Here is a 25,268-nt window from a genome sequence, read left to right as displayed (position 1 = left end):
TAAAGTCGTTCGGAAGAACGATACGACGACCGTCATGTACAAGTATCGTTGGAAAAAGGTGACTTGGTCCTTCTTTGGACCCCGCAACGCAAGCGTGGATTGTTCCAAAAGTTCTTGTCACAATATTGAGGCCCATTTGTAGTTGTGGACCGCCTGGGCGAACTCACTTACGTCATAGCTCGCCTCCTGTACAATGGTCGGCGATCAAGTAGAACTCAGCTGACTCATATTGCTCGCCTGAAGCCTTTCTACCCTGCTTGCCCATCCTGACTCGCCCACGGGCTTCGTCTGCTTGCGGGGAAAAGTAACGGATACGAAAGGCGCGGACAAGAAGAGAGAAGAGAAGACGAAGAGAACGAGAAGTTTGAGAGGCCGTGCTGCGCTACAATCACGCTACGATAATCGTCCACTTCCGGTAAATAAAACCATTTCTTCGCAAATCTTAGTAACAATATGTATCGCATGCTTAAACATTAAATAATAATGCTCTTGCGCTCCACTATTGATCGCGTAGTTCCGAATTTTTAACAGTCAAAGGTAAACCACGTTCTAAAGCATTGTCATCGAAACCGAAACCAAAATACAACGAAACCGCGCTTCCTAAATCGCGGAAGCCAAACTTAGTGGTCTGACTAGCCGCTCGGGGCGCTGGCGTCATGGAGTAGGTCGGCCGCAGTGCCCTACAGGAGCGTCCACTCTTTAACTGTGTGTTTCTACGTGGTTTACCTGCTTTTTCTCTGCGATTGTGAATTCTAAGCTAACTAAAGAATAAGAGCTCGTTGTTGTGAGTAAAATATTACGGCTGGTAGGTTACATCTGCCAAGTTATTTCTTGATATGTTGATGTTTCATTATAAAGTTTTCATCACAACCAGGCAAACTTGTCGACCCCGCGTGTCCTATAACCAGCGTCAACGCTAGCTTTTGTGCAACGCTGAACCGTGTTTTTCACCCGTAAGTGCCATTGGCGGCTGATGGACGCGTATGGCTGAATTTTCGTCCAGCCTGGTTCTTGTCGCCAGACCATGAGAAGTATTCGTTTGATGTACATAAAATGCAGGTGCCCGTGATTTCTGTGTGTGTCTCCTCTCGTATAAATGATCATTTTTGTATATACACTTCTCGTGCACATCACTTCAAAATTGTGTAAAGTGTTCTATCACATTATCATTGTACATAACCATTGTGTACACTGTATATAATGAAAATGATTTTGTACATGTGGCATTTAGTGTATGTGTAACTGTGCCTTTCCGGGGGTATACGTGTTTATATGTTGGTGCGTGAGGACTCGGACATTACTTACGTTGAAAACGTGCTGTGTTTCGTTTCTTACATGTTATCGTCCCGGTGGAATTGTGCCGTGATTATGACTCAGTGTTCGTATCGTCTCTTGTCGAAATAAACTTTTTCTAAACAAACATACACTAAAAGCGAATGTGTCAACCGCCGAGCACACGAAGACAACACACATGCACTGCTATCCTGTCGGTTAGCCAAAACATTTTGGGCACTGATGGACAAGGCATATTCCTCATTAAGGTTTTACTAAACAAGGACCGTGGGAAAGCAGTGGGCTGGCTGGTCAACCAGCGAAAGCCCCGAAAGAACCAGTCGATGTTGCTATCAAGAATGTATAACATCGTCATAAACCCTTTGGAGGTACAATTCTTCGTAGGGGAAGAATTCCTCAAGAAGTGCTCGTGCCCGTTCATTGAACTCGCACATGGTAGAGTGCGATTTAATGTACCCCGATTGAAGGGTTGTGGCGAACATGATCTGTACTTTATTTGTTCCCAGAGGGAGGGCTACAGAACCTGTTACAATCTTATATATGTGATACACCATGTGAATTAGTTTGTCTCAGCCTGTCTGCAACCTGTCGGTGAATCCGATTATTGTAACCTGACTGATGTACCAGAGTTACGAATAAAGTTCCTTATTCGCCCTTTGGTCGAAAGTGACAAATTGTATTGTGACGACAATTATAAAGGCGCTCGATTCATATTGGCATCGCGGCCATCGCTGTTTGAATTGTCAAAATGCCACGGTATCCACACGCGTGCACAGCCGGCGCTCAAGGGGCTAGAAAGATTTAACAGGGGCCCTATTCTTAAACGTTCGCCTTCCGCAATTGTCACGTTTAATAAATCAAGCGTCTACTTACCCGTGACGTCAGCGTGCACTACCAACACGCGCTGTCGAACGTTTCACATCGCATGAGAGAGCGCACCGTGCGAGTGCAGAGCGGCTCCGGTGTGTTGTTCTCGAGCGGGGTGGCCGCAGTACGGTTTCTGCGCACTGACTACGGCAGGTTACGGCCGCTTTAGGCAAAATAAGTTGAATAAGAAAGTGCGAAATGTTTTATTTTACCCTTGCTTCCGCAAACCGCTCACTTGGGTTTCTTAAACGTAACTTGAAACACACCCCATCGCACTTACGTAAACAGGCTTATATCACTTTATTCCGTCCTAAAATAGAATATGCCTCAGCCATTTGGGATCCCGATCAAGACTACACTATTAAAAACATCGAAGCCCTGCAGAACCGTGCTGTGCGTTTTATTTTTTCGGGTTACTCACGTCACACCAGCGTCACTTCATTGAAGAATCGTGCTGAACTGCTTGTGTTATCATGTCGCCGTAAAATCACTCGCTTATCACTTCTTCATAAGCTCTACCATCATGCATCACTTCGCGAGGACTTCTTTAGGCCGCCCCCTGCCATCTTTCCCCGCCGTGATCACCGTTTTAAAATCGAACGCTTCACGTGTCGCACACTAACTTATGCCAGATCATTCATACCGCGCACCATAACCGAGTGGAGTAGCTTGCCATCACACATCGCAACCGTCACCGACATCAATGAATTCCAGAAGCTTCTAATCCCTAATGAAAGCGCGTAAACCTTTCTTGTGTCATGTCCCCCCCCCATTTGTTTCCACTACGAATGATGTTAAAAGATGTTCTTGTCCTCTATGTAACGTGCATGTTTTTATCGTTATTGTCCCCATTTTTTTTGCGGTGTTTTGCCTTCTTCTTTTAAGTTTACGTGTTGTATTGTTTACTGATTTGTTATACATTAATGGTCTGAGTGCTTTCTATGACCCAGATTACCCTGTATTTTTCGTGTGTTTGTGATTCATATTCTCTTTTTGTACATTTCTGATTATTATTACCACCACAATAATCTTAATGGTCTGGTATTATTATCTTTTGTGATTATTGTTTATCAGTTCCCAATTTTTGTTTTCAACTCATTACTCACTTATTACATCTGTATGCGTTACTGCACCCCCCCCCCCCCCCCCCCTATGTAATACCCTCCTGCTAGAGGGCCTTTAGGGGTATTCTGAATAAATAAATAAATATCGCCGCGAAAGAGCGCGTGTAAGACACAGCCAAAAAGGCTACTATAGACTACCACCTATCTTGTCTCTACAACACTTCACCACCAACCGAACGCCAAAAGGCTCCAAAAGTCGTGTTCGTTCATTCAATATATGTCAAGGGCACCCATCGACACCATCACGTTAAAATGACGCAGGCCGGAACTATTAGATGGCGCTGTTTGTTTTCCGGGTTTGCTAAAACCGCCAATTAGCGCGTGCCGTTGGCGGAGGAATGGCCAAGGCGATAGTTTCAAGGAAGGCGAACGTTTCAGAATACCGGCCCAGATGCGGAATGCCTTTGACTGCAAAAGCGACAAAGAGAGGCGAACGCACCATCACGCTGCGCTCACTCCCCTCTGCCCGAGTCAGAGCAGCGATATGACTAACTGTGCTGGCTTGCGGGCTCCACGCACACACATAACCATTCCTGCTCGACAGCTGAGTGCAAACGATACCTTGGGGTATACACTAGTCTGAGCGGAAATGAGAGTAAATTTTAATTTATCTCTTCCTTTTGTTGTGTGCTGACCAACCCCAAAAACTTTTCATTCGGTCTCGTGTCCTGCACCATCGTGGCACGACGCCTGCAATCACGTTGGTGGTGCTCCTCACAACGCCAGCTTTCCGGTACGCCTTCAGCGCAGGCTGATACCAATGACCTTCTGGTCATACCTTGCTATCGCTTTCGAGGCTTCGCATGTGGGTAAACCTGCGAATCATTTGTAGGAGCCCAGTTCTATAGGCATTTATATATTTGCAAATAATACTTATTACTTCCAACAGTTCTCACTCGATATAGAGTTACGGGTGGCTTCCTGCACAAGCAAACTCTTCCCATTTCATTCGTGTCGCCTCAGTGATAATGCGAGTGCGATCATCCCTGTGGTTCTAAATTACCATAGTGTGCTCGAACTCATATGTACAAAAACATGCATGGCAGCACAAAGACAAAAAAATATCATTTTTATCTTGCGGACATCGAATACATGTTCCTAAGGCCGGTTGTTGAGGCGCCCGTTCGTGTGACTTATAAAGCAGACAGCGGACGCTAAATACATAATATATACAACATCTGCTTCCATGCATAATCTTGCATGGCTCGATGCTTGATCCCATTTCGAGCCTTTTCGGTGCTCAGTCTTTCATGGGTACTTTTGTTTGACATCAAGGCCATTCGATTATAAAACGAAGAACAGCTTGTGCGGGGCGGAACAGAGCCACATAAAGGCTGCCGCGCTACTCAATTTTTTTTTCTAGCCAATGGGCCGCTTGATGCTTGAACGAGATGAATGCGACTTTGTCACACTTGTCCGCCTTCCTTTCAGCAACATCACTTCCTGCGCGGTCTGACCCATTATTTTATCTACTGGCTGCCTCTAGGTAGTCGGAGGCCTTAAGGTGAGATGCCTGTTCTTTAAGGCTGATGCGCACGGCATGGTGGCCTGACTTGTCTAGGGCATTCGTAAAGCACGTGCGAAAAATGACCCTCTTAATAATGTTTTATGATGCGACAGGGACGGCAGCAAAGATTTCTGCACACCGAGTCGTGCTACCAACAGACGCAGATAGCCTTAAGAAGAACGATAAGTGTTCTTATTTTCCCAAAATAATCATGAGCATATTTCTACTGCACACAGGTTGAAGTGATTACGAACAACAAAAGTGATGTGCTGTGGAAGAAGAAGCTGAAACAATTCGGAAATGATTGGATGCTGGGGCGCATGGAGATCGTACAGGCGAATGCATTCAAGGTGAGAACTCACAACACCAACACAAACGTAGCGAAGTAGTGTGGACTTGATCTTTCGTTTTGAGGTATTATTAGTACTTTAATAATTTTATGTCTGTCTTGACAGAGCGAAAATTCCTGCATCATTTTGTGCGCTTTCGCCGTATGGTATCCAAACTCTTATCGTACCTCGAATCCAAAAATGCTCATTTAATTTTTTAGTGCTAATGCTACTACCCCCTTGTGTGGTTGTTATGATAACATGAAAGTACTGTCTAATGAGCAGCTCGTTTACAGAAAACTTGGTGCAGTTTTCTACATGCATCAGCCTTGATCATCTGCGGGTAAAAAATAATATGAAACTATAAAACGTTGCAGTGGCTGAATATTGCAGATGTCTGTTACTGTGCTTATCTCACGCCCCGTTATATAAACGAAAATTGTTGAGTCGCGTAGTTTCCTTGATGTAATGTATAACAACAGTAACGCTGAAACGAAGCCGCCAGAGTGATTGGGTTTGGTTGAGGGACGACGCTTTGAGTTGCCCAAAGAGCGATGGTACTCGTACGTTTGTTATACACGTATTCAATCATCTGCTTTATTTCATCTTCGTGTCGACCCTGATCCCAGGTTGGGGTACGAGCCATGTTCTCAGAAGGGAAAGCGAAATCAGTCAGCATCGATGACGTGGTACTGAGACCGCAGCCCTGCGCCCACCCTGCCGAGTGCGACTTCGCAGATGACCTCTGCGGATACGTCAGCCACTATACAGGGGAATTTCGCTGGCTTGTCGGGTCTGGTCGGCTGGAAAGACCCAACAGTCACGTGGGAAAACCTTTAACAGGAGGTACTGTAACCTTTGTTAGAAATAAGGGTCATTTCCTTTGTTGAGGCAATGAACACTACACGTCTGTTCACGGGCGGCCGCAACCGTGACCGCGCAACCATTTAACGTGATCATAATAATACGTGCTCTAAATAAAATACGAAAGAAATATGCACCAACCTAATATGTAAATATTACATTCATTTGGGAACTTTGAATATTAGAGAAAATACAGTAGAAGCGGCTACAACAAGTGGAAAGTCACGGCGGTTTCTATCTGGATCAAGTAGGTTGATGTGATGCAAATTTTGCGTGGGCTTTGTCACGCCTTCTCGAAATATCTTATTAACAGCGCAATTTGTTGATAATTTCAGTCGCGCGCTCCTCGGCGGCCGATTTATCTGAAAAGGCGGCTGCCCAAGAAGACACGAACGGAGACGAGAGGAGAAGGACGAGCGGCTGATATCTTGTCGTCTCGTCCCCGTCCGTGTCTTCTTGCGCTGCCGCCTTTTCAAATGTGTACCACCACGGCCGATTAACCACGTTAGTCCTATTTATTGTTTTTCTTATCTTATAATGTAAGATCAGAGAGACGAGTGTAAGGGTCATATAACGCTGTTGAAGTTCTATTCGTATACGCAGGGCCCACTGTGTGCTCTTGTAAAGGTCCTCAGGTAACCACAGTCACCAGTCAGATAAAGACTTCGTCTCCTTTGCACTGCTGAATACACCGCTACAGTGCTGAAATTTCGGCAGATTGTATTTGCTTATCTTGTTAACTTTATTTGTAACGAACCGTTCCGCTTAGAGCGCACATGTCAGCGAGTTCAACAGGCGCTATAGGTGCAGCATGTCAGGAGTTTACGTACAGGATAGACGGTAACTACCTTGAGGTGTTTATCTTAAACAACGACATGCAATAAGCGAAGATCTGATCTACTGCCGCAGTTTGTACTTTTCTTGTGGCCCCAGACAACGTATTTGCGCTTCTTCCGTCACAAAACTCCTAAACTACTTAATTGAGAACACAAGGGTACCAATCACAAACCAGTAAAAAACGAAGCGTTGGTGTTTTCGTTACCCAGATGGCTCTGATTCCTTCGCCTACCTGGACTTGACAACCGCAACCTCGGAGAAAGGCACCGCTGGCAAGGCGAACTCCTCGAAGACCGCGATTTTGCTGAGCCCAATTTTTAACACCGATGACAATGAGACCGCTATATCAATCGACTACTTCAGACACGGATCAGGTAACTGAATTTTTTTTTTGCTTCTTGATTTCTCTTCAGGCGGTAAGTATTGTTGTCTGCAAAGCTGCACTGCATACAGTGCCTTATTTTCTTTTAAGCGTGTGCGTGAACGTTTACAGATTTTCCAGGTACTCGATATATCCACGCACCGCGATTTCAGCGCATACAATAGTTACAAATTAGTAAAAGAAGCAATTACCTACTTACCGTGGATTTTTCAGGGTATTTCCGTCCACCTATGGGCTTGTACTAACATCCCGTAAATTATAGAAATACCTAACAGCAACAAGTGATTCTGTGCTTTTTACCCTCTCTGCCGCTTATTGTCCTTTACGAGAAAATGGTGGCTGAATACGACGCAGTTAACATTGCATCACACGTAAGAAAATACTATTGGTGGTTATATTGAAAGGCATGTCTCGCACCCTTGTTCGAGTCAAGTTTTCGGTTGTAAAGCTGTCCTGTAGAAAACACGCAAAAGCAAACCTTGTCTTCAACATGGTTGTGGTGTTCCTGCAGCGAGTGCATGGTAAACAATACCAAGAATTATCGAAGGCGAAGGAAAAAAAAACAATGCAAATTCATTAGTTGCTATTGAGGAATCGTCGTACCGGTAACTAAGTGCACTAAATGAATACACTGGGTATGTGCCACTCTTCAACGAAGCTCTCGACCAGTTATGTGACCGAGAATGTGCCACTGGTTGTGCCCCAAGCGGGGGCAGAACTCTGAGCGTTCCCAGGCATCGGCGCTCCACGTTTCTCCTCTAGGAGGTAACGCGTGGGCTTCTCGGCACTCCTAGTGGATGGCGCTGTGTGTCCAGGAAGAAACGCGAGAACAGAGCCCGGTAGCCGCATGACAGGTTTCTAAGCGTTTGCACCATGGAGGAAGCAAACTGAGGAGGGGCCCTACCCCCTCCGCGCGCTAGGAGAAAAGCGTGGAGGAAATGACGCAGTAGGTTCTCGTTTGTTTTGCTGTTTTTTTTTGTTTTTTTGCAGTAGCGGCCCCGCCTTTCGGGCCACAATGGCGGGTTTGTTATTGTTCTGTGCGCTCACACGCGTTGCTCCGTAGGTTTCGTACCGTGGCAAAGGCGCCGTGCGGGCAGGTTTGCGTTGGTCTCCGTGTTTTGTTGCGCTGCGTTATCTGGACCGTGCTCTACCGGATGTTGCTGTGACCAACCAGGTGGGACAGGAGGAACTAAAGTTCATGAAATGAACGCGCATGCAACGCTGTACGCAATGTACCGCGCCACGGCAATGGCAACGGACGAAGGAATATCCGCGGGAAATTTCGCCCTGTTTGGCGGAATCATGCTAACGTGCTAACGATTGTTTAATATTGCTGCGGAGCGCACGGGTCCGATCAGCACGGTTGCGCGCAGCGCGGCGTGGTTTCGCGAGAAATGTAAGCAAGAGAAGAGAGCTGGCCCGACGGGCGGAGCAACGCCATGAGCAACGCCAACTTCCGGCTTCACTTTCGCTTCACAAAGAGTGAAGTCAGGGCCTCTCCTCAGTTTCCTTCCTCTGTGGTTTGCACGTACCGGTGCGTTATCCATCTCGCTGATACGCGCATGACTTCGCGGCGGAGGTGCTAGATGACACCGAGTGTTCTTTTTCTTATAAGAGAACACTTGGTGCCATCTAGTGCCACCGTCGCGAAGCCGTGCGCGTATCACTGATGGAAGCGCGAAAGAACAGCAGTAGACGCCTCATAAAGAACTCGTTTGAATCGTGACAATATGTTGTGTCGCTCTATTTATTCAATGCCCAACGTATTACCGTCGACAGTCATCGTGAGATGGGTTCAACTGAATTTTTATATTTTTTCTTTACCTTCGCAACTTACCGTTACCGAATGAATGAAAAAGGCTTGGTAAAGATGCGCTTCGACGCATCGTATATAGATTTATTTTTGCGGGATAATTGCCGCTTAAAAGCAGGGGACGTGCTGTGATATCCACCATAGGAATGTGACAGTACATAAAATTAGAGGCCCCTCGAGGAAGCTCAAAATACGCTTAACGGATCACTGGATGCAAGTACGTGAGCACTTCTAGCATTTCTCCCAAACGTGAATCCGGTCATGGTGGCCGTTGTTGAAGCCGCGGGCCTGGCGCTTTGTATTGGAACAGAAAGGCCAGTTAGCCTACGTGGCAGGTTAAGTGTTGAAACTTGGACACGTTAGTAACTCTTTGTTTCGAGCTTCTCCAGAGCGAACACATGCTAAGAAAGTAAGGGACAGGCAGATAGTAAAAGAGCGCTGACTTGCAGCTCATATAGGTCACGTAAAAAGCAACTTTATATTCTTTAGACTAAACTGGGGTTCTTAGGTATAACAAGGAGAGTAATGACGCGACAAGACAGAACTTAGGAGTGCAAATTGGGATAGTTGGATTGTCGCCTTCTGCAATTTATCCGTCCCATGTGTTTGCGCTGACTCTTGTTTGTAACCAAGAACGAAGTTTCTGAATGAAACATGTCTTTTTAACGCACGCAGATATTGCGACGGCGAATCTCACCATTTTGTGCTACGAGAATGACACATCAGCCAAGAGTGAAGTGCAGCACTCTCTCCAGTTAGCAGAAGTGGAGGAGTGGACGAATTTGGACGTGAAGCTTATGCAGGGCACAAGCTGCCAGGTCGTCGTGCATGTGACCCGTGGAGGTGGTACCAATGGAACGATCGCCATACGAAAAATCGAAGTCACGAGGTTTTTGCCAGGTATTGTATTGGATATCTTTGTCTGCGTTAACAGTTCTCTCACGACTATCTGTTTCCACTTTAGCCTTTCGTAGACGTTACAGCTCTGTGCAATTTAAATAGTGCATAGCTTAACCGCGTTCTACGCTATATCTCCTGTGCACGATCGAAGTGCGTTTTCTTTCAGAGTGCTACTTTTCTTTCTCGTCACGCAATGCCATAGTTTTAGCGTAGTGATCAATAGTCTTTGTCCTACTGCGTATAAACCCGTCTGAGACAATCACCACACTGATGTCGGGCTTCCCCGCATAAGACATTACTGGGAACTGCTCCAAAGCTCAGGTTGGTAAAGTGAGATGTTTAGGAGGCCATATAATGATTGTGTGTGCGCTATGTTCAACATCACAGCGTGTGTGACTAAAGCTTGTATGAAGGCTCAAAACACACCCCGCAACATCCCGTGGCATAATATGAAGTCGCGAAAACTGTAAAGATAGGCTGCGCCGAGCGCGTAGTTTATTTTTGAAGGCGGATCTACCTAGGAAACGCAAGTAATGAAAGTAATGTTCAAGACATCATGCTTTCTGATGCCTTGCTGCTTCATACATGACATATGCACATGTACGCAGCAAATGCAAATCATTTGGAGACGGCGCCCCACAAAACAGACGCCAGATAGCAGACCCTAGATTTGCCTGGGACGTTAAAGCGGCAGTCTCCCTTCTGGCGCTGTGGTAGTTGGTGCCCTGTGAATTTGTTCGAAACTACTGTTTTGGATTGTTTTAAGGTCACTCTAAAACGCCCTCGAAACAAATTTCAGATTAAGTTACTGTAGCTTGTGTTTCCTTTCATACCCAAGAAAGTTAGTTATTAGCGCTGTTAGATCCGCCGTTGCTAAAGGGCTAAGTCAGATACCATGATTACTACTTCTACAATGTTCTAACCGCCGTATTGCTGCTGGTTCCTATTTGTCACCTCCTTTCAATCCAATTTAAAAAAAAACAATGTTCTAGTGAACAGATTGTTGACCTTGTTAGCGCTTAGTTTATTTATAGGGCAACTTGAATAGACCAGTGAAACACTTACTCACAATGTTTTAATTTCTGTGATATCAACGGAGAGAACGGACCTGTTGTAGTGGCCTGCATGTCATAATTCTTATGATCTCTTCATCCCAGTTTCTCAGCGGCGGCTACAACCACCACACGCGTACCAAATGTGAAATGTTTGCTTACTCCTTCCGTGCCTTATATTCTAGCTAAACCTTAAGTGCTGCATCAAAAATAAATAATAAGATAATCTTCAGGCTCAATTTAGTTTCAACTTTTGCTTAGCTACTACCTGTGGCAGATGGAACGACCGCTTGGAATGTTTGGCGTTAATTCGATCCAGCTTTCGTTACTACAAAGGGAGTGCGACTTCGCGAAGTTCTGATAAAAAATGCAGAAACGTGAGAAAAGTGGGCGAAATTGCACGTGACGTTAAGCGCGATGCTAAACACGCGTTAAACTCACGTTCCGATAAACACGCGTCTGGTTTTGTATTAGGCAGAAGCGCTGGTACCTCACTACTAATATGAAAGGGCACTTCTATTCACTGCCCAGCAGTGGCGTAGGCAATAATTATTTCGAGAGAGAATGGGGAGAGCATTCCCCGTGAGCCCTGCCCCCCCCCCCCCCCCCCCCCTTCATCCCCAGCTAAGCCATTGCAGCGGTAACCACTGATGTTGGACTAGTCAATTTAAAGATGCTTCACCTAAAAATGTATTTTTTTTTTTAGACAGAGGGTATCCGATAGAAAACAATACTAGCGAACTAATGTGCAAATTTTTAGTGCATAAAAATTCATGGAACAATTTTGTCGCAAGGATAATTTCTATCTGCTGCGTGAATTTTCATGTTACATGTTCTTTCTTTTTCAAGAAAAATGTAAATGAACGAGCTAAAATAAAATGTGCCCACGCGTCAAGGTTTCACTGCGATTGTGACGTTTCCATTGTACCTCAGACAAGTGCATCAGCGTCCTGCCACAGGCCAGCTCTTACTTGCACGGAATTACAGAATTCAGCGTGTAATCGGCAGAATCAATAAAGAAGGAAAGAAATGCAATAGTCCACTTTGTTTAGTTAAAAAAATAAACAGCTAAAGTTTCATCACTGACATGACGCAAAAAAAAAATTTTATGGGAAGTCTACAAATGTCACTTTCATTTGTGACCATTTATGAACGATCTTACGCAAAGGTCTCCTTTTGTCCTCCGTTTTGCACTGATTCAAAACAAGTCCTACGAGAATCTGCACGTTCCGACAAGCAATTGCATTGAAAGAATGTTTCTCTAAAAAGGGAGTATATAATTCTACATAACTTATTGGGAAAGGTGCTACAGTAGCCGCAGAGAGCGAGCTCCCCCCCCTCAGAAAAAGACAGATATGGCAGATCCATTTTTTCAGGAAAGGACACTGCATTTTAAGTTCTAATTAGCTCAACTTTTTTTCTTTCTCCCGTTCTAAAAATCGGCATAAAACGTAAAAAAGTAAAAAGGTTAATAGTAAAATGTGCCCAAAATGTGCCACTTTTAGACGCTCGGAGGACACTAAGGACAGCAAGTCTCAAAATTTAGCCAGATGAACATGTCTCAATATGGCCAGTTAGTGCTTAATGGTGCTGAGAGAAAACTTTGTCCACTTCGGATAAACTCCTATGTTTCAGTTGTTATTGGTTTAATTTTTTTTTTTTTCAGAGAACAAAACACGAGAAGCTTTGGACACAGCAAGTAAGTCCGGATAATTCGTTCCCTGCTGGTGTATTTTTCTTTTTGTGTGTATGTCCGAAGCGCTTATTGTGCTACAGTGATTCGTTTTAATACAGATGGAAATTTGTAGGCGACATCAAGTTGTCTTTCAGCAACTTACACGGCTTTTACATTGCAATACTAACATACTCGTATGAACAACATGCCAGCTCCGACCCGCATGCTAAGGTTACTTGCGTGGGTGAGGCGGGGCCAGAGCAAAGCGCGATGCAGATGGTTGCCGATGGTGGCAGAGGGTGATGCTTCTCAAAATTTATAGTCGCAGCGTTTCTTTGCGAAGCAATGGAGCGGCGCGAAAGTATGCAGGGTACATGGAAGCACGCGTGGATGTTTTCTTTCTGGAGGTTGACGTGCTTGCGAAGGCATTTGTTACGCTTTCTCGTCTCTGCGTGTTATTCGACGTCTCGTTGAAATTGCAGCTCGATGTACATTTGAAGAAGGAAGCATGTGTGGCTGGGATCCAAGTGGAGGCACGCTTACGTGGACGCTCAATGATCCCGCCAAGAAAGTTCCAGCCTTTCCGCGCTCTGACCACACCCTGGGGGCTTACAGAGGTGACTTTTTTTCGTCATATATTTATTACACGTCCTCTAAACATGTTGGCGCATCTATAAATCTATAGACTCACACTTAGTGCCAGCTGCTGTGGCTAGCTGCTAAGGTAGAAAAAAAAACGCACACTGTTCAAGACAGGTCAAGCAAAAAATGCTTTTTTGACGCTCTGACCAACAGTTTTGAAAACTGTACTACTTGCAAGCATTCTTATAATACACAGGTGGGTGTACGAACCGGCAACTCATCACTGAAGTATACCACTGCATTGACATCATGGAGCGAAGGCAATTGACCATTAATTCTGCAAGGATTACACGTGTAACATGCGTCTATAAACGCAAGTATAAGGTTGCAACTAGGAAAGTCACTATGTAATTTGGCTTCCTGGACTGACACGCAATAGTGAAGAGAAACATTTTGGCGATCTTCATTTGAACATCAGCAATCTGCTGGTGGCCCACTGCTTTAAAAAAATACAACTTTATTTTTGTATTTAATCTGCACAGCGCTATAAATATTTTTTAACAGTTGTACATTCGTTTTCTGTTTGGCACTATTTTAAGGCCTCACGAACTTTATGTCCATCTCACAACTATTATTCATGCAATCAAGTGGGAAGTTCAAGGCAATTAAGTTCTACAGTAGAATGTAAACCTGGTCATAAGAGCCTATTGTCACGTGGTAGTGACGTTAAAGAACACAGTAGCAATACTGTGAAAGACAAAACTAGCTTTTATTGGGTGAACCCGTGCCCACAAAAAACAGGCTGCACTTAAAGCACGACGATAGCGGCGAACAAAGTCAGCGATCGTCAAAATCTCATCAGCGGGTCAAGCGCGTCGGCTTTTTTACATCAGTGGTCGAATGTTCCAGAGTAATCGCTGGGATCCGCGTGTCTTCCACAAAGTTCTACACCATTCGCGTCGCGCATACATGCAATCAGATTACACAAGGTTCGGTCACAGACAGCGGATGGAACCATCGATAACATTCCAGAAACTTCCGATACATGCAGGCGCAGTCCTGCGCTGCGCGATAACATTTGTTAGGCAGTGAAACCTGCTCGCCCTATAAAGATAAACAAGCACACGTGTCACTATGATCCAGTTCATGAACTGATTTTAATACTGGAACGAAAGGGTATGTATATTTAGCACTAAGCTAATCCTGCATACCTAATGCGTATGCATAGGCGTACGTGCGAAAATCGGACGTGTATATTTGCGCAAAAGCAGTTGGCCACTGAGGGCACCTCCGAAGTATTTTTCGAAGAAATAGGTATACTTTTGCATTGTCAAATTCTCATACTTGTGGTAAAACACATGCCTAGAGCTATGGTCGGTGGCAATGAAAATGCGGTGATTTGTTTAAAAAAATCACCCTAATTACCAAAGAAAGGCTAATTTTTAAATCTGTGGCACCCCGCTTGCCAGGACATTTTATTTACGTGTCCAATGACAGAGACAAGTGGCATGGCACTGGATCCCTGAGAAGCCCGGATTTGAACGTCGATGCCACCAATGGAGCCTGCTTGAGCTTTTGGCATTTCACTGACCACGAACGACGTGCCAAGTGAGTAAAAAATGCAAAAGATAAAAATAAATTTTATTCATATCGGGTGGTGGCGCACATATTGTGCTCGCAATACATAAAAAATATGTATATGTCGTCCACATCTACTTTTTCTGCTCATGTTGTTTTAGGTTAGTAGTTCTGAATTGGCCTAATTGATTATTAACGGCTTTGCCATTGTATGTTTTTGTTCCTTCACATTTGATTATTTATTTTTTACTGTTGTGATAGCTGATGAATTATTGTCATAGGAGCTCCCTAAGGCTGCTGCAATTCAATTTGAATTTCTTAGTTCGCTAAGGAATGACAGTTTATAAGGCTGTGTGTCAATTTTTGATCGTAGTGTCTGCTTTTTGACAAAGATAGTGTATAAGATCTGCGTTGGTGCTCAAATTTATGTCCAATTTGAAAAGCCCGCTAAATGCATAGTGACTTCTTAGACACCCTTACGGTTCTTCTTGCTGCCAAACAGCCATGGTGCCGCTTTTTATAAATAAGAGATGGTCAGTTAAATATGCCTAAAGTGCAGGAAGAACTTCTGACACTCCAGCGTCCACTAATTTTTTTAAATTCTAAAAATCTACAAGTATTCTGAGGATCAGTGATTCTAAGAGTATATCACTTTTTTAGAAATCATACCGAAGTTTCAGCAAAAGGTCAAAGTACCAGAATATCTTCTAACATGCCGATACCTTTCTGCGATGTTATTGTGCGAACGTGTTCTTGTCATCTATCAGAAATGAGATGGGGGCGGCTTCGACAAGGTGGTCCCCAACTTGGACCTCAATGTCGCTCACGACGTCATCCTCACCCACCTGTCTCAGGCAAATTAGGACACAACACATTTAGGTACATCAGACAATTCTTTACTGATCGGTAAACCTATATACACATTCAAAACAATGAGCAGCGTCGGTATCCTCTGGGTACGCGAGGAACCCCTCAGGGAGCGGTTCCATCGCTCCTCCACTTCAACTTGGCCATGGCTCAATTCCCCCCACAGCTTAGTGCTGTTCCAGGCATCAGGCATGCCCTCTATGCCGACGACATCACACTGTGGGCAACTCATGGGTTGTTGGGACAAATCTAGGTCAGCCTGCGACAAGCGGCCACTATCGTGGGCGAATACACTCGCCACTATGGCCTGGAACGTTCCCCGATAAAATCAGAATTCGTTCACCTTCGGCGCAACCCGAATGTACAACCAAAATTGTCCTCTCCCTTGCCGGCGGTGCAATTACAGAACACGAGGAAATAAGACTGTTGGGACTCATCAGACACCGCACTCGCACGATTGACACAACACTGCAAACGCTCCGCGAGGTAGGAGGCCAGGTGGGCCGTATGGTGCGCCGAGTATCTAACAAGAGGGGAGGTTTACGATACACGGATGCCCTGAGGCTGGCAAATGCATTCGTAACAAGCCGGTACTCTATTCGGCATCCTACCTCCATTTACGGAAATGCGATGAGAACGCCCCAGAGGTGATCCCACGGAGGTTTTACGAAAGATTCTGGAGTGGCAACTCCCGCAGATTCTTAGCAGCAGAGGTGAAGCCAGCGCTTTCCCTGACTTCATCGTTAAAAGCGTGCTGAACTAGGCGGAGAATAGTGGCAGTGCAGCTGCTCTTGCTCTGTGATAATAAATTCTGGAGTGATAGAAAAATAAGGGCTTCTTGTTTCGGGCTGGAATGTTGCCATTGGCTTAGTGGTCATATCGCAATCCCCCATAACAAGTTGTCAAGAGGTTCAATGTTGATGCTAAAACGAGTGACACAGACAGACACATCAAGAATAATCTGCATGGCAAAATTGGCCTTTGCAAAACCGCTGAAAACGAAAAGAAAACGTTTCTTCCACTCCACCACATCCTAACGTTAATCTATTCCTTCAGTAAGATGACGGCGGCCGGCTTCAATTTAAGGGCAGCATCTCCACTCCAGAATTATTTTTTAAAACTCCTTAGGTGATCTTTCGCAACATCTACAAACGCGCCGCCACTGCAAAGTACAACCAGCGGCTCATCGACCTCGGGATGACGAATACCTTTGGGGACCTTCGAGACGTGCATCTTAACAGTCAATACCTACGATTCAGCAAATTGCCAGCAGGCAGTAGCCTCTTAGACTACCTGCACATTGCATATAATGCTCTGACGGAGGATTGGCGCCACGCGCTTCAGGTCCAACCACTGCCCCAAAAACATGCATAAGGAGACCTACGACGGCCGCCGCGCAGCGCGAGCGGTTGCACTCGGCGGACGCTATGGCTCCCGCTTTAGCATCCTCTTTACGGACGCTGCTGGCCCTACCATGGGGGTTGGTATGAGGCCGCAGTGATCCACCGAAACGTACATGTTCAACAACTCACCTTCCGTGCCCTGAACATAACACTTGCGGAGGAAGTTGCCATAGCACTTGCCGCTGCAGATCCAGACTCTCGAGTCCTTATTACCGACTCCCGGGAAGCCTGCCGAAATTTAAAGCAAGGACGCATCTCGCTACGCGCTTTAAACATTCTTCATGGATTCAAGTACCAGGATCGCCCGGACACCGGCGTCGCCATCTGTGCCCCAGAACATGTGGGACATGAGGAAAATGAGGTAGCCGATGCCTCCGCCCGCGTGCTCAACCACCGGGCATCCCCTCGACAACCGCCCCCTGAGGTCTCAGCACGAACCCCTGCAATTACATTTAAAGAAATCACTCAGCTCTACCAAAATCAGCATAGTGGTTATCACCCCCCGCGAAGGGGCTATCTAAATGCGAGGAGCGCTGGCTTCTCCGCTTGTACACCAACACAGTACTGTGCCTGGCAGTACTCAAACATTTTAATCCTGCATTTAATGAGGGGGGGGGGGGGGTGCCCACACTGTGGGTTTTCGTTCTCGGACGTTTACCGCAGGGTGTCGGCCTGCCCTTCCAATTTTGCTTACCCATCCCCTTCCCTCACCCACCCAAGAGAGCTGGGAGGCTGCCCTGCTCGGCTGCTCTACTATAGAGAGCCGAAGAGCTCTCGTGACTAGAGCCCGGGCCGCCGCAGGAGCCACTGGGGTCCCGGACTAGGGACCCCCCCCAGACTTTGTTAGGGGTTGGCCCTTAAGGCCTTTCCCAACTCTCTATTGTATATATGGCCATTAAGTTTTCCGCCACCACCACCGGATACCATTAAACTAAAGCTGAGTGGAAGTTTCTGCTGAAGAAAAAATTTACTTCTTGACAGAGCAATGACAGCAGGTGCAAAGTCCAATAGGATTTATACTAACTCTATTTTTGACAATACCTGAAACGAGAGTGCGCTATTTGCCCAACGGCCACGTAAGCCATGACTTAATAGCGTGCATGTTTATGTTTTAATGTCGATCAGCTCACCAGACCGCACCACTCGCACTTTTCATTTTGAACGCTATTAGCATTCTTTACCTGCTCCAATTGTTTGATTTAGGTGCACGTTAAAGAACCCCAGGTGGTCGAAATCTCCGGCGTCCTCCACTACGGCGTGCCTCATAATCAGAAAGGGGTTTTGGCACGTAAAACTCCATAAAACCAATTGTTTAGAATCTATCTATCTATCTATCTATCTATCTATCTATCTATCTATCTATCTATCTATCTATCTATCTATCTATCTATCTATCTATCTATCTATCTATCTATCTATCTATCTATCTGTCTGTCTGTCTGTCTGTCTGTCTGTCTGTCTGTCTGTCTGTCTGTCTGTCTGTCTGTCTGTCTGTCTGTCTGTCTGTCTGTCTGTCTGTCTGTCTGTCTGTCTGTCTGTCTGTCTGTCTGTCTGTCTGTCTGTCTGTCTGTCTGTCTGTCTGTCTGTCTGTCTGTCTGTCTGTCTGTCTGTCCACTAGGCATGTGCCCGTGTTCGTAATGCCTTCGGAGTCGTTGCATCATCGTCATTCCAGCTTTTTCACCGATTCTCGTCATGCCGGCGTTATCATGTCGTCGTCGTGATACAAGCGTCGTGATGCAGTTGTCGTGACGCTGTTGCCATGCCATACAATCGTCGTCATGCAATTGTCCTCATACGATTGCCATGTAACCGCTGTAATAAGTCGTCGTCATGCATTCGTTATCATATTGTTGACTTGATGCCGTGGCGGTCATTCTATCATCGCCATTGAAATTCGTCATGCAACTGTCGTCATACCATCGTTGTCACGCATTCGTCGCTACGAAGTCGTCGCCATACCATTGTCATACCATCCCGTCACGTGGTTGTTTCACCTTCCTGATTACTTCAGTAACTTCGGATACACCAGAATTCACAGATCGTTAGTGGTGTTCATTGATCGAGACCTCAGCTGGAGTCCCCATGTGGCCTACCTGAAGAAACTTCTATCGACCATTTCACACCTTTTTAAATTTCTTGGAGGGAAAATGTGGGCAAGATCAGTACACGCAATGTTACAACTCTACAGGGCGCTGTTTGTCGGGTATCTGAGATACAGCTTACCTTTACTGAGCAATTTGTGCTGAAGTAACATACACACAACAGAGAATTCTCGAGCGCAATCCACAACGTGGGCAGACGCAAGGCCAGAGTAGCAGTGATCCTCAAACAAATCAAGCAGCAAGACATTAGAGCAACCTTCGTCGACGCCGTGGAGTACAGTGATGGGAAAGTCTTTGCCGTCGTTGGGGTCAACTCCAGTGGCAAGATTTCCAATAGCGCCTAGATTCGCACTTCAGACCCCGGAGTCGCTGAGGAAGCCACCATCGCCCTCGCACTGCTAGAAGGTCGTGGGTGCGAGATTTATAGCGATTACAAAACGGCAGTTAGGGATTTGCAGAAGGGTTGCATCGCCAAGCAAGCTGCTCGTATTCGTAGCAGCTCGAGTCCATATGCTCTCACGCATCATTCGATTCACTGGTTTCGTGCTCACGTAGGGTCGATCGAGAGTACTCCGCATAACCTCAATAAGTTTGCTCACGAGACTGCACCTCACTTCACCGACCGCGCTTCCTTTGTAACGAGCGGCGACTCCCCTCCTCTCTACGGCCACAGGGACGCTCCCACTACTCACAACGAGGTTATGAAGTTCTTCTACAAGTCTAGAAGGGTCTTTCCACCCCCTCACCACAAGTTGAATAGGGTCCAAGCCGTTTAGCTTAGACTTCTACAGACCAGCACATATCCGTGTCTGTCCGTTCTACACGAGGCCTACCCCGACGTATATCGCGACGATGCTTGCCCGTCCTGCGGGTAGACCTCTACTCTAGCACACATGCTTTGGGAGTGCGGGTCGACATACCCCAAGTTCATCAAGGAGGAGTGGGACTCGCTCCTGCATAGCCCCCGTGCTAGACAAGCAAATCCTGGCTTTCCGTCGGGTCCGCGACTGGGAAAGTGGGCTAGACCTGCCGGTCCCGACGTGGGACTAGCCGCATGCGCGACGAGTTCGCGTCCTCGCCGGACCTGCAATAAAGTTTTCTCACTCACTCACTCACTCACTCACTCACTCACTCACTCACTCACTCACTCACTCACTCACTCACTCACTCACTCACTCACTCACTCACTCACTCACTCACTCACTCACTCACGCAGACACTCAGGGTTTGCCTTGGATTGCTGCGCTGTACGTCACCAGTGGAAACAATTGCGATAGCCCCAGATTACTCAGTCACAACTCATACGACATTGAAACGCATCAGTCACATTGTTCACGCCCTTTTTCACCAGCTCGGCGCGCTGCCAAAAGACCACTCCAGGGCCCCCTTTTCCCTGGAGATATCGCCGTACGCTGATTGCATCCCTAGAGATTGTACGCCTGCCAAGAAGCTGCTGGTGCCCCCTCGAGGCCACAAGTTCGACTCTCAATACCAGGAATTCAAAGGGAAGCACGATTCTTGTCCTGAACTCTCAATCAGTTACCTTTCGTCGTGCTGTACGAGACATAGAAGGACCATCTTCACCTTTACAGTGATGGCTCGACAACTGTGAACGGACCAGCAGCAAGTATGATCTTTCCAGAAGAAGCCGTGACCATTGAGTTTAAAACCTCTCACCGAAGAACGTCGACGGCGGCGGAGCTTGCAGTACTATGCAGCGCCTCTAGATCGATTCGGGAATATCTACCAACAAAATGGAACATATTTACTGATTCTATTGTAGCTTCGTAAAGTATGCTATATGTCATGAACGACATGACCGATGTGTGCTGGAAATAAGGCAGCTATGTCGCTGACTAGCAGATAAAGGGCCTGACATCACTTTTCAATGACCCCTACAGCACTGCCACATCATGGGCAATGAACATGTCGATGAAACTGCTAGAAGGCCTCACAAAGATGCTGTGAAGGAACCCATCCCGCTATCAACAACCCATGCAGCAACGAAGCTTCGCATACTCGCGCGTGATGCCGCACTGCCCATGTGAAACACGCAGGTTTCCAGCTTACTCGACTGCACCACCGGGACTCATCCCTCCGACTAAGCATTCCATCTGCAATATCCTGAATTGAGACAACTGTTCCCTGCCGACTGTTGCCTTAAGTACCTTTCACGAATGCGTTCGCTTGCCATATTAGAATGGCTAGCAGTGTTGCCTGTGATAGCTGCCGCAACGGAGAAACAATAGAACGAATCCTCTGTTATTGTCCTCGCCGCATTTCCCACAAACCGCCGCTTTTTGAGCAGAAGATTTCGGAGGGTCGGCTCTTGCGGTCATCCCACCAGAAAGTGACGAAGGCGCTACTGCAATTCGTTCGCTCGAGCAACCGACCTGTTTGAACGACTGTGTCATTCCCGCGTTCTTTTCTGTGTATGTTTTTTACAGCGGCGTTTTACACAAGGCTGATCGTGTGCCATCTTTGTCAGACTTCGCTAAAAAGGGGCCACGAGATCAAGCAGGAGAGGATAAGAAGAGCACTGCAGGAGGAAAAGGGTTGGAGCGACCCTTTCTCCCTGTGAGAATGCTATCTTATACAAGAATCTTATACGGTTCTCACGCGGTACATTTTCGGTGATCGAGTGAGATCGGCATCAAATTTATCGACGACTGATTCCACCCTGCCGCGAAAGCAACAAATGTTATGTTGGCGGTTGGCGGCCAACGAGCAGTGCCCAGCGATTGAAACGCGATACTAGGAGCGTGTAGCTTCGGCATTTTTTGCGCCGGCAAGAAGTGCCGGCAGCCACGTCAATCGTCAAACCAATTCAACCAATCGTCAAAACGATGCCAGCGACCGCATCTCCAGTGGTGGGCCTTGCGCCCAATATATGGAGCTTTGGGTTAGCGGTTTCACACCTCCCATCCTAGCTATAGCTATAGGAAGACCACGACTAGTCCGTACTTCTGAGGAAGAAGCTGCCTACCGTGAGCGTCAGTGAGAGTTGGCTCGTGAACGGGCTCGTCGTCGTATGGCCGACCCCGAGCTGCACGCCAGAGACGCCGAGATTAAACGGCAGCGCTCATAAGGCATGCTCACCACGCGAAGCACGCAAAAGCGAAAAGGTGGTGAAAGAATGGTAAAACAAGAGGTTTATATTTTTACAATATAGACTACTTGCGAACATTGACTTGCATGGTGTAAAACCCGGTGTAACTAACACATCTTCGCCGTTCGACCATCTTCACGGAATTGAAGGGGTGGTGATTTTTTTCCATCTCCTTCTCTTTCTATATGGGCGACGTTTTCTTTATTTTTCTGCATCCGCTTACCCCTTTCCCAGTGCAGGATAGCAAACCGGAGATCCATCTTCCAGTTAACCTCCCTTCCTTTCGCATCTCATTTATCTCTGTCATGTCGTTTTCATACCGCCTTTTTTTTCATGCCGTTATATCGACAGAAATTCTCCTTCGTCATCCGACTGTAATTTTTACTGTCATATTTCAATCAAGATTATGTCCCAGTGGTTATGTCAGTCTTGTCATTGCGTCATCTTCACGCAGTTACTATCACGCATTCGCTGTCGTACTGTCGTGGTCACGCCGTCATGGTCGGGCAATAGTCGTCATTGCAGCATCATCTTACGGTTCTCGTTTCAACCTCGTCGTCGAGTCATCGTGCCTTTACACTCGTCCTTATCCCATTCTCTTCATGTCGTCATCATTACGCGGTCGTCATAACCCCTTTGTCGTCCCATTGACGCCATTCCTTCTTTTTCAATCCATTCTCATGATTGCGTCGGCATCATACAGTCGTCGTCACGTCACCACACTCATGGGCGACCTTGGCAATTGACTGCCATGCCAAAGAGGGCCACCACCGTGGAAATTCGCATAAGGCAAATGCAACGGGAGTCTCAAAATGACCACTACGAATGTGAAATAAATGTGGCTTATGAAATACGCTGTCTCTTTATATTTCTCGAATGCTAATCGCATTATCCCCAGCGTTCATTGTGCGATGGGTTCTCGGTTAATTTTTTGCAGTCTCTTTCCCTCTATGTAAGACAGGAAGCTGTCCCCTCCGCATTTAGCTTCAGTTTCTTCATTTCTTTCTTTCACTGTCATGGAAGAATCTGTACTGTGCCCATTTCTAATTTTCCATCTTCTACAGGTCGGAAAAACGGCTTTACCTTTAAAGGAGCTTTTCAGTTTGTTGTCGTACACTCTCTTCCTGCTTACCGCCATCAACGACGCACTAATTATAAACGGTTCGTGCAGTGAAAGTTGTAAACGAAGCTTCATTTTTAACGTATGACTCACTTTCTTTAAATGTTAGTTTGCCGTACGTCTTAAACTATTCCTACACGTAGCTCCCTCTCTCATAGCAAAGTTCAAAAGTGGAAAGGAATTTATATTGCCCTTTGAAAATAAGTATGAGGGTTCTTTTCTCTAAAGGTTTCTTATTACTACTAAGAGTTCTTACTTTCCATAACGTGTTCTGACCGGCCGTGGTTGCTCAGTGGCTATGGTGTTGGGCTACTGATCACGAGGTCGCGGGATCGAATGCCGGCCACGGCAGCCCGATTTCGATGGGGGCGAAATGCGAAAACTCCCATATACATAGATTTAGGTGCACGTTAAAGAACCCCAGGCGGTCCAAATTTACGGAGTCCTCCACTACGGCGTGCCTCATAATCAGAAAGTGGTTTTGGCACGTTATACTCCATAATTTGATTTTAATAACGTGTTCTGAAGTCGAAAACATCAGTGTTTCAGCAAATACTGTCATGCCAAGGGCGTTCTTGTTGTGCGATGAGCTTATCTGCTTGCCAAAGTAGCTCTCTCTTTCTGTCTATTTATCGCCATTCGAGGCGCATTTTCGTGTTTACAGCGTGCATTTTGTGGAGCAGTCCCATTTTTCCCCAACGACAGTACTCAAAAGTGATCTAGAATTGGAAAATTACCACAAAGAACACACGAGACGAAGAAAGGGACAACAGAAACCGGTTCATGTTGTCCCTTTCTTCGTCTCGTGTGTTCCTTGTGGTAACCTCCCAAATAATGAATACCAACTGGCCTACTGCCTCACTCTCTGACGTACAAGTTTCTTTTTTTTATTCTTTATCTTATTTTGCCAACAATATATGGTCAGATGTGCAACGTAAAAGCCGAAATAGCAGATTCTAAAAAAATGAGCATGAATATATTCCCTGGTTTAATATATGCGGACAGATAATTCAGTTTCATAAGGCTCTATGAGTGAACGTCAAATAACAGGCGTCAGATTTGGTTTTTGCCCTATTTATGGTCTTAAATCTTAAAATACCGTTTTTTCTCTGCAGCGGAGATGTGCGTTCAAGTGGAGAGCGCTTGTACAGCTTTATGACCAGAACAAACCACAAATGGAACCACGTTCTCGTCGATTTCACGAGAAGCTCGGATACATATCAGGTATTGCTTTTAAAGCGGAGCTTCCTTGGCCAACATCAATGGAATTTAGCCTCGTTTCTCGTTTTGCGATTTCGCGCCCTATTCACCCTTTTCGCAGAGCAGTTTGTTGTATAGAAACAAGATGGCGCTTTCGGCGGCGCGCCCCCACGTAGCCGCAGCGACAGCGCACGAATACGAAACCACTACCGCTTCCACCTTGCTTCTGTGCGATCAGCTGCCGGAAATGCAACTGAGTTTTTGCTAACGCACTGTGCTCCAATTATGCTGGATTGAATCATGTGGATTGAAGACGTCTGCAGTAGTTGGGTGCAAAAATAGTAATTGGGATATTAAAGAATGGAATGAATCTATGTGGCCAAGTTCGCGGACCGCTGCTGCAACTGTCCGTACGTGTTACCGACACTTCGAGATTTACGGCTTTCCTCAAAGATACAGAAATTTGCTCACCTACCAGCCTTGTATTGCTAACCTTCAAAAAAATCTTAGTGCCCTTCCACTCCGTGAAGAAGGATGCCAAGTGATGCCGTGTGTGTGGGCCCCTCCTTAATGGCGAACTTCACCTCCGCCGCGGTTCGGCCCGGCATTGCATGATCTTCGGGATCAGCCCACGTATGGGGAGTGCTTAACGCCTCCTTCACCT

The 25,268-nt window shown here is 46.2% G+C and overlaps 1 protein-coding gene across 1 annotated transcript in view; it reads left to right on the top strand.

Annotated features, from left to right (window-relative positions):
- Positions 1–25,268, top strand: part of LOC126537870 (MAM and LDL-receptor class A domain-containing protein 1-like) — a 232,206-nt gene that overhangs the window by 87,249 nt on the left and 119,689 nt on the right. The window contains exons 16-22 of the mRNA XM_072287646.1: positions 5,028–5,141; positions 5,750–5,966; positions 7,031–7,195; positions 9,692–9,916; positions 13,126–13,260; positions 14,695–14,833; positions 24,520–24,628. Coding sequence (XP_072143747.1) covers positions 5,028–5,141; positions 5,750–5,966; positions 7,031–7,195; positions 9,692–9,916; positions 13,126–13,260; positions 14,695–14,833; positions 24,520–24,628 — 1,104 coding nt within the window. The remainder of the gene's footprint in view (positions 1–5,027; positions 5,142–5,749; positions 5,967–7,030; positions 7,196–9,691; positions 9,917–13,125; positions 13,261–14,694; positions 14,834–24,519; positions 24,629–25,268) is intronic.

Source organism: Dermacentor andersoni, chromosome 4 (assembly GCF_023375885.2).
Source record: "Dermacentor andersoni chromosome 4, qqDerAnde1_hic_scaffold, whole genome shotgun sequence".
NCBI lineage: Eukaryota > Metazoa > Arthropoda > Arachnida > Ixodida > Ixodidae > Dermacentor > Dermacentor andersoni.
Note: the sequence above shows the minus strand (reverse complement) of the source record. Positions and strands in the feature narration are given on the sequence as shown.